This window comes from Emys orbicularis, chromosome 14, assembly GCF_028017835.1.
Source record: "Emys orbicularis isolate rEmyOrb1 chromosome 14, rEmyOrb1.hap1, whole genome shotgun sequence".
NCBI classification, from domain to species: domain Eukaryota; kingdom Metazoa; phylum Chordata; order Testudines; family Emydidae; genus Emys; species Emys orbicularis.
Genome location: NC_088696.1, coordinates 19,075,209 through 19,087,468, shown reverse-complemented (window position 1 = coordinate 19,087,468; position 12,260 = coordinate 19,075,209). Strand labels below are relative to the sequence as shown.

At 43.4% G+C, this 12,260-nt stretch overlaps 2 protein-coding genes across 3 annotated transcripts in view; one reads left to right on the top strand and one right to left on the bottom strand.

Moving 5' to 3' along the window:
* Positions 1-2,446: 2,446 nt before the first annotated feature.
* SS18L2 (SS18 like 2) lies at positions 2,447-7,109 on the top strand. Of its 2 annotated transcripts, XM_065416496.1 has the most exons (5): positions 2,447-2,516; positions 2,799-2,954; positions 4,529-4,605; positions 5,074-5,185; positions 6,320-7,109. In XM_065416496.1, the coding sequence occupies exons 2-4, from the start codon at positions 2,886-2,888 to the stop codon at positions 5,156-5,158; spliced, it is 231 nt and encodes a 76-aa protein (XP_065272568.1). In that variant the 5' UTR covers positions 2,447-2,516; positions 2,799-2,885; the 3' UTR covers positions 5,159-5,185; positions 6,320-7,109. The 2 variants fall into 2 exon arrangements, with proteins under 2 accessions (XP_065272568.1, XP_065272567.1); XM_065416495.1 differs by having other exon boundaries at positions 2,447-2,508; positions 5,074-7,109.
* Positions 7,110-9,847: 2,738 nt separating this feature from the next.
* GARRE1 (granule associated Rac and RHOG effector 1) overlaps positions 9,848-12,260 on the bottom strand; it is a 101,803-nt gene continuing 99,390 nt past the window's right edge. The window contains exons 14-15 of the mRNA XM_065416441.1: positions 11,114-11,192; positions 9,848-10,174 (exon numbers count right to left, since the gene is read on the bottom strand). Of these exons, the coding sequence (XP_065272513.1) occupies positions 9,848-10,174; positions 11,114-11,192 (406 nt within the window). The remainder of the gene's footprint in view (positions 10,175-11,113; positions 11,193-12,260) is intronic.

Genomic DNA, 12,260 nt, shown 5'->3' with positions numbered 1-12,260 from the left:
TAACTTATGTCAGTTCATGTCCTTCTTAAAGACTCTTGTTGTGATGCCTGCAGACTACTGCCAATTGATAAGAATTAGGCAGGTGGTGAGTTGGTGCACAGCTTTCTGAAAATGTAGCAACAATACAGGCACCCTAACTGTGTTTCACTGACCTGGTGCATCTCTTCCTCAAGCTAGATTGCTGACATTTTCTATGGTGCCTAGAATAATGGGACTGCTAGCTGCTACTGTCACACTCTCTCTCCACTTTCCCTTATCTGGAATAAGCAGAACTTGGTGATCACCTTGTCATGCTGCAAAAGCTTTTTATTTGACTGGCTGTGGGAGGATGAAGGTGTTTCCAGATGGGGTGTCAAATGAAAAGCAGCTCTTCCCTTGCTTCTGATTTGCTCAGTGGGTGAGTTAGTTTGATGGTTAAATGCTTGTGGTGGGCTGAGTTACATATATTTTATTATTGCTGGGCGGTCATGTGAGATTAAAAAGGCCTGGATGTCAAGGCACATTCCGGACTCCCAGAACTCATTAGATCTAGATACCAAAATACCCTGCAATTTGCTTCCTAAGAAGGGCTTGCCTTACAGCCATCTTTTCCCTCTTCTCATCCTGTGGAGTCTACTACTCCCCATATGAGAGTGTTTCCATACTCTACAAGACAAAATTCAGTTGATGATTTCTCCTTCTAGTGGTTCTTAACCATTACAGATGCTTTGGAATTCAGTTGTGGATGCTAGATATCTTTTATGTAGCTAACTGTGAAATCTACTTCCCTTCTCGCTTTCAAACCCCTCTTGTATTCACATTGCAGTTACTTCTCCAATATTGTTCCACTTGCTGACCTGATCTTTGTGCGATGACAGCCTGAAATTACGCAACACAACTTCACTGAATAATGTACCAGCTGATTGTGTTTAGAAAAAAAACAGATCTGCAATGTAGAAATATTCTAAAAATGCACAAATGAAATTTCACTAATTCATACTACTCCTGGGCACTGGAATAATACATGTGGCCAAACTATTGGGGGGGGGAGGGGGGGAGAACTGATTTAATACCCCTTTACAGTCTAAATTTTGGAGGGTAGTATGAATTAGACTTTAACATTTCTAGCCAGAAGTTTGAAAACAGAAAGGGGTTACAGCTGCTGCAGCAAATAACAGTTAAGAGTTCACACCTTACTGCAATGCAGTTTTCTTATGCTGAAAGCTGTATTAGTTTTAGACTTGTGTAGGTCCTCCATTATGAGTGGAAGATGTAAGTATTCATAAAAAGTCATTTTTCTACTTGAAATTTGAATCTGCATTTCTAAAGAATAGAAACGTGAGGGAGGGGTAGTGCTATATGTGTTAATTCCACTTGTACTGCTGCTCAATCCCAACTGAGTTAGTTTTGTGCCTTATCACTAATGATGGAGGAAGTGGGTTTGAGCTTATCCGGCTGAGAGAGCAAAGGGATGAGGATTCAAAACAACTCTTGCTTGTTTTTACCTTCTAACTCCAAGTTTTTTCTGTTACAGTTTTGCCCTTTACAGTAAAGCAAGTGCTTTGAACCTAACTAGTTAATACAGCTGAGCTTACCTATGTTAAAGAGAGAGCCTGCTGGAAATTTAAGGGAGAAGAACTTCCTTCAAGTAGGGGACTTTCTAGCAGAAACAGGAGTGATTAGATCTAATAATCACCATACTCACAGTTGTGCAATATCAGGCTTACTTATAATAGGTATTGGGCTCTGTGTCTCTGCACTGCAGTGACTGGCATACCACCCACCCTAAGCTCCCCTTGACCTAGTCAGTCCTGCTTTTCTATCTGCATTGGCACAGGTGAGCAGGGGCCTACTTGCCGTGAAGTGTGGAAACAGCCACGGCCTACATCTGCAAAGGCATTTAGCTACTTCACTGGCACCTGAGGTGCCTAAATTCAAAATTTAGATCAACTCCCTGAGCAGCTTTGAACCCCGGTCTCCAACCCCCCCCCGCCCAGCGGGGCCAGACGCTCCTGCCGACGGAGCACGGATGTGTTGTGAACCCAGCTCTCCCCGCCCAGCTACGTTCCCCAACCGCGCAGCTCTGGCGGCAATCGCCGGCTCTTGCGGATACTTCGCACGGAGCCGGGGAGCTTCGCCAGGGGCGGCTGGGGGAGCGTCCCCGCGGAGCTAGGCGCAAAGCGGGGCCCAGGGGCCTCTACCACTGAGCACCCCACCATTGCTACACACACACCCCGGCGCAGTGGCGGGGGCCGGGCTGTAGCCTATGCAGAGGGAGGACCGGGAGAAACACGGCTGGGGTGGATCCTATCCCCGGAGGGGAGGGGGCAATACCAGCTGTTTACAACGTGGATCCCCGCCCCCGTTTGGGGCTGCAGGTTGGTAGCGACCTGGGCGGAGCCAATCAGAATCCGCCGGGGGAAGGACTGGGGCTGGCCGGGCGTGATTCCCAGCTGCCTTTGCGCGGGGAGAAAGCCCAGACCGGTAACTGCCGGCGGTTTGGAAGTGACTCCAGAGACCCGGCAGTCGGTGAGCCGGTCTGTACCACCCCAGCCCGTCGCGTCCCCGGCCTGCATGGGAGGGGCTCCTGGGTCCTGTCCCCAGCGGGAGGCAGCCCCCCCCCCCCCCCGCTGTGTGGCTCTAGCACGTAGCGCCCCATCCCCCGCAGTAGCGGCGGCCGCGCTGCAGCCCGTGGGGCGGGATGAATCTGGGAGAGGCCCGGTGCGGATGGAACCAATCCCCTGGAGCGGGAGAGGAGGCAATAGAGTTTTTGTTTACAACGTTGCTTTCCTCACCCCCCCCCCCCCTTGGGGCTGCAGGTAGTGGAGGTAGGCGGAGCTGTGGGCGGAGCTAAGCGGAGCCTTTCGCGGGGAGAAAGGCCGGACCGTAGCTGCGGGTTCTGGGCCATGTCGGTGGTTTTCGTGCCGGAGCGACTGCGCGGGAAAGCGGAGGTGAATCCAGAGACCCTGCAGCGGGTGAGTCTGCCCGGCCCCGCCACAGCCCCTCGAGTCCCCGGGTCCTCCCTTGACTCCCCTGTGTGCGGGGGGCCCGTTGGACAGCCGGAGCGTGGGGGACGCTCCCTTCCCCTTCCCCGTTCCCGGCTTCTGGTCACGGAGCCCGCGCCTCCCTCCGCGCAGCCTGGCCGCGGCCCGGCTCGGCTCCCGCCGAATTACTGCAATTCGCGAGCGGCGCGCGGGCGGTTCACCCACGCCGGTACCATGGGTCGCACCGCGAAGCTGCGCAAGGCTCATCCCCACGCACCCTACGGTACCCGAGACACTTGCCAGCCGTCCCGCCGAATACAGGCCTCCCGCCCTGCCCCTTGAGCCGGTATCTGTTCAGCGCCGAGCACCTGGCAGCCTTGAGCCTTATTGCAGCGCGGGCGGGCGGGCGGGGTCTCGACTCATTTTTTTAGTGGCCTCAGAGTGTGGCCACCAACTCTTGCTGGTGACTTTATGGAAAACAAAGAAATATGCAGAGATATCCATGGCCAAATCCTTGTGATTTGTTTGTCGGGGTTTTTTTGTAGACTCCACAAAAATATACAAATGATGCTAGAAAACTTTTTATAGTGGAGATGCTGAAAGCCAGTGAAACTGCAAAGCCCTTTTTACCTTGTTCCCCTTGCCCCTGTTCACACCTGCCTCCTAGAGCTGGGGCTGGGAGCAGGGCCATGGCTCTGGGATGGGGGTGGGGGCATGGACAGGGGTAAGCTGGGGCCACAGCTGGGGGCAGGCTGTCAGACAGGACCCCTGCCTGCGGGGCTAGGACCCTGGACTCTGCATAAAACCTGAGAGTGCTGCAGCACCCCCCATGCCCCTAGTTCCTGTGCCTATGGAATGTACAGTTGTATTTTGGCCCCTGCTGCCTCCCCTGGGTCCCACTGCCTCTCCCCAAGGCTCTGTTGCTTCTCTTCTCCCCACCCCCATCCCATTGCCCTGAGCACACCCAAGGCTCACACCACTTCCTATCTCCTAACCATGGTGCCTGGTAAGGCCAGCCCTGCTGGCCAGAGCCAGAACCCCATGGCTGGATCTGGGGTGGGGAGGAGGGGCAAAGCCCAGAGCCACACCACCCTGGGGGGCTGGAGCCTGGAGCCATGCAGCTGAAGCTGGTGGGGAGACTGAAGCCTGCAGCTGAAGGTGGGGAGGGTGAAGCCCACTCCTGGAACCTCCGGCTGAATCAGGAGAGGGGGGCTGAAGCCTGCCCCAGGAGTCCCCCAGCTGAAGCCTGCCCCCTAGGTGCTGCAGGAAGGGGTGCTGCTTTGCCTCTCTCTCCCATCTGTGCCAAGGAGGCTGTCATGACCACAGGGAAAACTCCTGGTGGCTGCATTTGAGAAATGCTGTTCTAGGCCTTACTCTACTACAAATAAACCACAGCCTGCATACCTAAACATGAGAAAGGTGCAGGAAAATATTTTCAGCCCAATTATCATAAAACAGGCAGAACCAGCTAACAGAAGGGAATTTTTGCAGTTGCTATAAACAACTTCTAACAAGATTTCAAGCACCTGTAGCAGAAGCAAAGCCCTAACTTGTGTTTATTTTAGTTACTAGAGGAAAACGATCAGCTGATTCGATGCATTGTAGAATATCAAAATAAAGGAAGAGCTACAGAATGTGTGCAGTAAGTAAACTTATTCCAAAATGCAGTCACTGTGGTGCACGTATAGAAAAGGTACTAATTTAGATGCCCAACACACTGACATTTGTCAGAAAATGTTTTATAGAAAGTTTTTGGCTTAAAATAAGCCTTGTTCAGTTACCACATCAAGATACTGCATCATCAGCTGAAAAATAAGCCATGTAAGTCTCATCTTTAGGATGAAAGTGAGTTGGAGAGGGTATATGGGGAGTTGGGTGTAGGAGAAAGAAAATAAGATATGAGGAGGGAAAGGGCTTAATTATTTCCCAAGAGTGAGTTTTTCCATTTTGGGTGTTTAGTAGATGACTTAAGATGGCATTTATTAATTGTAAATATGCATGATGACTACAATTCTGTCTAGGCACAGCCTGCCCTGATCTCTCTATTGTAGAAAATACAACTATCAAGTCTTGTTCCCTTTTGAATTTTCCAAACTTTTTTCTCTCATAGGTACCAGCATATCTTGCACAGAAATCTTATTTATTTGGCTACTATTGCTGATGCAACTCCAGCCAGTGTACAGAAGACTGACTGATCCCACAAACTTGGACACCCATCAATGGTGCCTATATAAAGCATGGAGACATGATTGAATTGAGGGAGCTCTGAGGGATACAACATTCCCTCATTTTGTCTGATTGGCTAAGAGCAAGCTTTGATAGGGATCAGCTGGGAATCCAGGGGCCAAGACTGATGGGCATTAGGGAGTAGATTCTTATAGGAATAGAGTTGCTGTGGCCTTGCAACCTAGTAGTGATGAGCTGATAAATATGTGGAAGATCCCTTGTACCAGTCTTCCCCTTCCTTGGTTTTTTGGGTTTTTTTTTTTTTTTTTGGAGAAAATTACACCTTTATTTTAAAGGGCTGCTGCCTAAGTCTTTCATGCTTCCTTGAGTGGTAGGTGACAATGGGGAGTAGGAAATCAAGCAACCTGAATTTCTTCATGTATTCTTTTGGAAAATGAGTGTATTAAAGTGGTAAATGATGACACTGGGTATCAGAGGGCAGGTTGAGCTTTGGAGAAAGGCTCAAGTTTTAACCCACTTACCCAGGAGAAATAGGGAGATAACTGGAGGTAGTCCGGGACTTGCTGCCTTCATTATTGTATTGCAGTAACAGCCAGAAACTCCAAGCAGAATTAGGGCCTCATTATGCTGCCTGCTGCGTAAAGCTATATGCCCTGAAGAGCTTACAGCCTTTGTCTACTCCAGTACCACTTATTGGATCATGAGGTTAAACAGGATTATTACTACTCCCCTGACTAGGCTCAGAGTAGGGACAGGCTTCTCTAGTTTTCATGGCAATTCCCCACATCATCTAAAGTTACCCCAGAGAATGATATAGTCAGCATGGCTGTTTGGTCTGGGAGGACTGTAGCTTAAGTCTCCCTTAGTGTCCTATCCCTCTTCCACTCACTTGTCACAGGTTTATAGGGCATACTGTAGTTCTCAAGAATGCGTCTAGTTGCAATACTCACTTTAGAGAATTGTTGTCAGGGACCTGAAAGACAAGCAAACCGTTTAAGTTTGCCATTCCTCCCTCCTCCTGGTTAAACCAAGTGTGTCTACAACTCATTTCCTATTTGTCTAAATTTGTGAATTTACAAATTCCACAGTAAAACTGGTATAATTGTACTTGACTTGCTTTGCTGATAGATGGGCACTGTAGAAATCAGAAGACATTTATTCCTCCCCAGTGCATCCCATCTTTCCCTCGGAGAATGTCTTCATGGGCCAGGTATCCTGGAATGGGATTCAGACTTGGATCTCAGTTGGCCATATAACTGACACTTGGCTCTAATTAACAGTTTAATCTACAAGACTGAGCATAATGCTGTTTGCTACATCATAGGTTAAGTATGCACCTGTTTCAATAATTTTATTTATGATTTTAAATTAAAATATTTTCACTATTGTAAAAATCTATTTTTGCAAGACTCCAAGATGGCAAAAATTCAGGGTCAGGAATTTGTCAGATGCAATACAGGGACCGATCTGGCTGCACATCCGATTGCAATATGATACTATGCAGATTGAACTAAAGCTCTTCCCAGTAAGCATAAGCACTTTTGGGATTAGTATGAAACACTACTCATGCAACAAGTGAGTTAGAGGAAACCTACTTTACTACTTGTAGACAAACGTAAATGGGATTTCAAAGTATGGAACTGGCTCGAGTAGTTGGTTCCCTCCCAAACATGAAAGTTTAATCAAATATTCTGAGTTTAGGCTTCTAATTTTCTAACAAAAGGAACAGCTGACTTTTGTCTTGAAAACAGATTAATTAAGGAAATAAGTAATTTAAACTTTTTCAGAAATAGTATGTAGATATCTATTTATGGAAAACACTAAGCAAATGAGTTTAATATCTGCATTTAAATATTTTATAAGAGAATACTCATTGTTTCAGTAATGTCACATTAAAGTATTACTTTAACTTGCTTGAAAATGTGTTAGATATTTTATAATAAAATCTGTTAACAAGCATCTCTGAATTCATTCTTTTTAGCAGCTTTTCTCCTTAGAATGAGTTGTCATGTACACGTATTTCATTGTTGGCAAAAAGATGCAGGTAACAGGCTTTTTCATTTGCACATTTCAGATTTTTGTATTCCAGTCACACAGTTAGTGTAACTTAAACGAAATGGCACCATACCATACTTTTGTCCAAAAGCAACGGTAATTAGTCATTCATAGATTTGTGAACAGTACATAAGGAAAGTGACTTAGCCTGTATAACAGTTGCAAGAGTGCAAAATGTTCACCCCCAGAAGCTGAATTATGGGTATGAGTTGTCGAGAAGGAAAGTTGCTGAGAAGCAATAGTGTGTATTACTAACTGCCAACGAAGGAGCATTAATAGTGGTGCTATACACTCCATCCTAGTGGTAAAGTAGCCCTAAAATAAGGATTATGGGGAAATTTGATATCAGATTCTACTGTGCAGACAACTCATTTAAAAAGTCCATTAAGTAGACCATTTTTTATATTAATATTCCTCAATAGCTTTTCATTTACAAATTTGTTACATCTTAAGTAAGACGCTGTTCATTTTCAGTCGGGAGCATATTTCAAACAGGTATGACCTATTATTAAATGTATATCTTTAATAAAGCAAATAGGTTTTACTTTCAGGCGCTTTAAAAGTAAAATACAAAATGTTCAGTTCCAGTTCAGAAGCATTAGCTATTCACAAGAAGCACTGCAATAAGGGTAAGTTAACTAAGCACCAAACCCTTGCACTTGGCAGTGTAAATGATAAACAGATTTTATGGCAAGACTTGTTTGCCAAGTGCAACAATGTTAAAAATTACCAGTGTTCAGAACAATCGGCAGCACAGGACATAGCACCTACATGGTCAAAATGCAGACACAGAAATGGTTTCAATTTTGTTTCCACAATTCACTTGGATTAATTTTAGAAACTTTCAGTATTTGTAATTAACAGTAAATTACAAAAACTGCAGCAACAGTTTTGGCACTGGTTAGGAAAAGTTCAAAGTTATAAATAAACCTAATTTGCATTTTGGTTTTAGTATGAATAATCATGGGACATAAATATTGTCAAGCTTTAGGAAACTTCAAACCATTTGTCAAGCTAAATAACGACTAGTACTTTCAGCAGAGGGTTTTCAAAAGTAAAATAGTACAGAACGTTAACAATTTACAGACAAGCCACGCTGATTGTGCAAAGCACATTACTGTAAAAAGTCTATGTACAGCAAACAATTATCTGTAAACATGGTAAGTATGAATTTTCAGAAAACATGGTGACAGTATATCAAATACAGGCAACATTGGCATCCTTAAACAGCACAAAAGGTAACATTCTGGGCCTGCAACTACAGCCCATCACCATACAAACAAAAGGAGTGAATGGGTTTTAAACGCCCAGATGTTTAATAGTATTAGTGTTGTATATTTTTTTTATATATATATATTTTTTATTTTTTGGTATCTTTAGATATAGATGTACTTAGTTTGTAGAAAAATGGGAACATAAATGTACTTTTATCTTCACGGAAAATTTTTTATATGTAGTTAGAACTAAAACCCCACTTTACTAGTAGTTAACATATTAGAATGGTATAATGATTTAAGAAAATATAAAAATAAGATTAATACTGTCAACTTTATACCAGAAAATATTATGATTTAATTACTCTTTTAAAGATGAAATATGAAAATTTTAAATAAGCTTTAACTATATAAAGAATCTTCTGTAACATCAATTAATATACAATGGGATAACTATACATATATATTTACCTTTTTTTTTTTCCTTCAATTTAAGCACCAGTCACACACTGCTGGATCCACTTTGGTTGGAAGGTTATTCCAAATTCCACAGGTTAAACTTTGTAATGGCACATAATATTCTTTTAAGTATCTGCTACCCACATTTTAATTCTAGTTTCTCTTCTGAGCCAGCTCACAATTTTTACTCTAACTGTAGCATCTGAAATAAGACTTTAAATATATGCAAGTAGCCTTAGCTATAGTTTCACACATTTAAGGAGCACTGTGGGGGTAATGCCTTTGGCCAAATGTAGAAGTATCAAATTGTGTATTTGAAAATCAGCATAGTCATATCCACACAGATACCATCTACCTTTGGCAGCCAAGAAAACATTTGAAACACAAGTTTGAGTGATTCCAGCTGCTCTATATTTACATTAATGAAATGACTGCAACACTGCTGTAACAAACCCACTTGTATGGCATGTTAAAAGCTGCTGCCCCACTTCACTAAAAAAGTTGTCACAGGCGGTTTAGAATACAAAGACTACAACTTGTCCATTATAAATCTAAACAAGAACAGTGTTGAGCAAAAGCAACCACTATATTTGCTTAAAAAGTCAATGCATTTTAGTAGATGTTTAACTATAAATCTATATGAAAATAGCTATAAAATACAGTGTCTTGCATGGTAGTCTTAGCAATTTTTTTTAAAAAAGGGGGTTTGAAAAGTAACGGTAATGTACACATTTTAAAAGTGTTTTGCATCACAGTTTTGGGCTGTTTCATGTACATTTAACAAATATATTGGCTGTTTGCTCAGCACTGTAAAAATTTAAAACCTATGTACATCACCATAAAGTTTTCACTCCACATATAATAAAAGAACCAGAACACTGCCAATACACAAAGAGAAAACAAAGATAATATACATAATTTATAAGACTGTTTGGCCCTATGATGCATCTTTCCAATATAAAAAAGCAGTTAGTATTGATGCAGGTAAGATGGTCTGCGTTCGTGCTTTACTGGAAAAGATTTAAAGCCCTTATTCAGCTGTTTGTGCTGGGAAGTCTGCTGCTGTGGTGAGTGTTGCTGCTGCGCGTAGGCAAAATTGGAGGAAATCCCTGTAGATGGAGCACAGTCGTTGGCTGTAGACCAAACTGGTGACTGTAAAATCTGCATTGTGTCATTCCACTGACTGACTGGATTACTCATCTGATACAAAGATGTACTCTGATTGGGCAGTGTGTTTGTAATGGATGAAGAATGCTGCCAAGGGGCCTTAGGAGGCCAGGTTTTGGTTTTATTATCCTGTGAAGACAGAATTATCAGCTTTGATTTTGCAAATCAAAATTTCCTTTTGGAACTGTACATCAATGCATTGTGTTCTGATTTCAGAAAGTTGATTTTTCTATTTACTTGTCTTAAATTATTTATAGTAAGGAGACAACTGAGCAGATCAGACAAAAAAACCTTCATTTTTATATTTGCGTAATAGGTACCCTTTTTCCTAGAAAAAAGGAGCATGTTGTGACATTCATGGGCTTGAATATTCCCCTATTTTTGTTCATAAAAATGACTATTAGCTTAAAACAGGCATATGTTTCTCAGTTATATGCAAACTTTCCTCATGAAGTATTCCGAATACACTTACGATTTGTGGAGCTCTACTACAACATCTTTATAGAGCAAAGACTAATTTATTTATCATTTATGTTGGTGGTCAGCCATAGGCTGGCAGCTCACTTTATGGTGTGATTTAGTCCCCTGTTCATTTCTCACTTTAAAAAGTTACTTGACAGTGCAGCACCACTAACCCTGCATCTATGCCACCCTGTTACTAGAGCACTCTGATGGGCATACAACTTGCTCTGGTTTGTCACCAAAATATCTGGGAAGTGAGGGGAAAAGAGCACTACAAGCAATCAGGAAAGCACTTCCAGGGACAGTTTGCAGGAGTCCAATAGGAGGGAAGCAATGTGGCTTGAACTAATTAAAAAAAAAAAATTATGTAGTGACAAGCAATGGGGCAAAGATGCTTTATAAGATTCCCTATTTTTTAATACTTAAGAAATTTTGTGCAAAGCTTTAGATTTCCACTACAATGCAACTGGTTTTTGGTGTTGATTCAATTCAGAACTAACAAAAATTTGTCTCGTGAGCAGTCTGAAGTACCTATCCAGTTATCAAGTTTTTCTTCTCTTGCTAAGTCACCTTCATTAACAAAGAGAAAAGCAATTTTCATCTTACCTGATTAAGATCATCTACAGTGGAAAGAAGAGGTGGCGATGGTAGTGTGCTATGTTCCTGCTCACCACTACTGTGTTTTCTGCAGAAAGCAACAGATTGACATACAGTTTGCTGTCATTTAAAAGCACATCTTTTCACCTACTGTTGTTACATATAATTCTTAAGATGACTGAAAGATGATTGTTTACCCTGTACATTTGACAGCTTTGTGTGTGTACTCGTCTCCATTTTCACTCTCTGTGCATCTTTCACCCAGCAACGGGAGAGAAGAACATTAACAGTAAGGTTCCTGTTTCCTAAAAACAATAGTTGGTAGGTGGATTCTGGGATAGTTGTATCTAAACTTTAACTTTTAAAAAAATTAGTAGTTAAAGGCCACATCTTGAAATTAGTTGCCCACCTTTTTTCTGTCCAATTGTATATAGGTATGTTCTGAGTATTCATACACTGAAGCCAGAGTAATAAAAATCCTTCAAAAGTATAGTGTAGCTCCCAAGCTCTGTACATGCTATCTGTTACAGCACGTACAGAGTCTGGCTTGTATCTGGTGACAGAGAAGTGAACTGAAATAAGCTCAGTTACTAAAAAGATTCAGTGTTAAAATTTGGAACCCATAACAGTAGCTCCTCTGTCAATGGCTGATTTGATCAGAAGCTCTTGAACACAATTTTGACACAGTATTAACAACTTCCACCCCTTGTTTTGTTTGGCTTAAGTAGGTACACCTCTACCCCGATATAACGCGGTCTGATGTAATGCGAATTTGGATAGAACGTGGTAAAGCAGCGCTCCAGGGGACAGGGCTGCTTTACCTCGTTATATCCAAATTTGTGTTACCGCAAGCAGTTCCTCTGCACCCGCCCGTTACTTGCGGCCCTCCCCGGGGCCCCCCCATTCCAGCTCACCTCCGCTCTGCCTCCTCCCACGAGCACGCCGCAGCTCTGCTTCTCCTCCCTCCCAGGCTTGCCGCCCCAAACAGCTGATTCGCGTGGCAAGCCTGGGATGGAGGGAGGAGAAGCAGAGCTGCGGCACACTTGTGGTAGGAGGCGGAACGGAGGTGAGCTGGGGTAGGGGGGGCCCTGGGGAGGGCCGCAGCAAGTAATGGAGGGCGCAGAGAAACCGCTCCCCGCTCATCTCCGCCTCCTCC

Coding starts and splice junctions, on each gene's coding strand:
- SS18L2 (XM_065416495.1), top strand. CDS start 2,886: ATGTCGGTGGTTTTCGTGCCGGAGCGACTGCGCGGGAAAGCGGAGGTG. Junction 2,955..4,528: donor ATCCAGAGACCCTGCAGCGG/GTGAGTCTGCCC, acceptor TGTTTATTTTAG/TTACTAGAGGAAAACGATCA. Junction 4,606..5,073: donor AGAGCTACAGAATGTGTGCA/GTAAGTAAACTT, acceptor TTTCTCTCATAG/GTACCAGCATATCTTGCACA.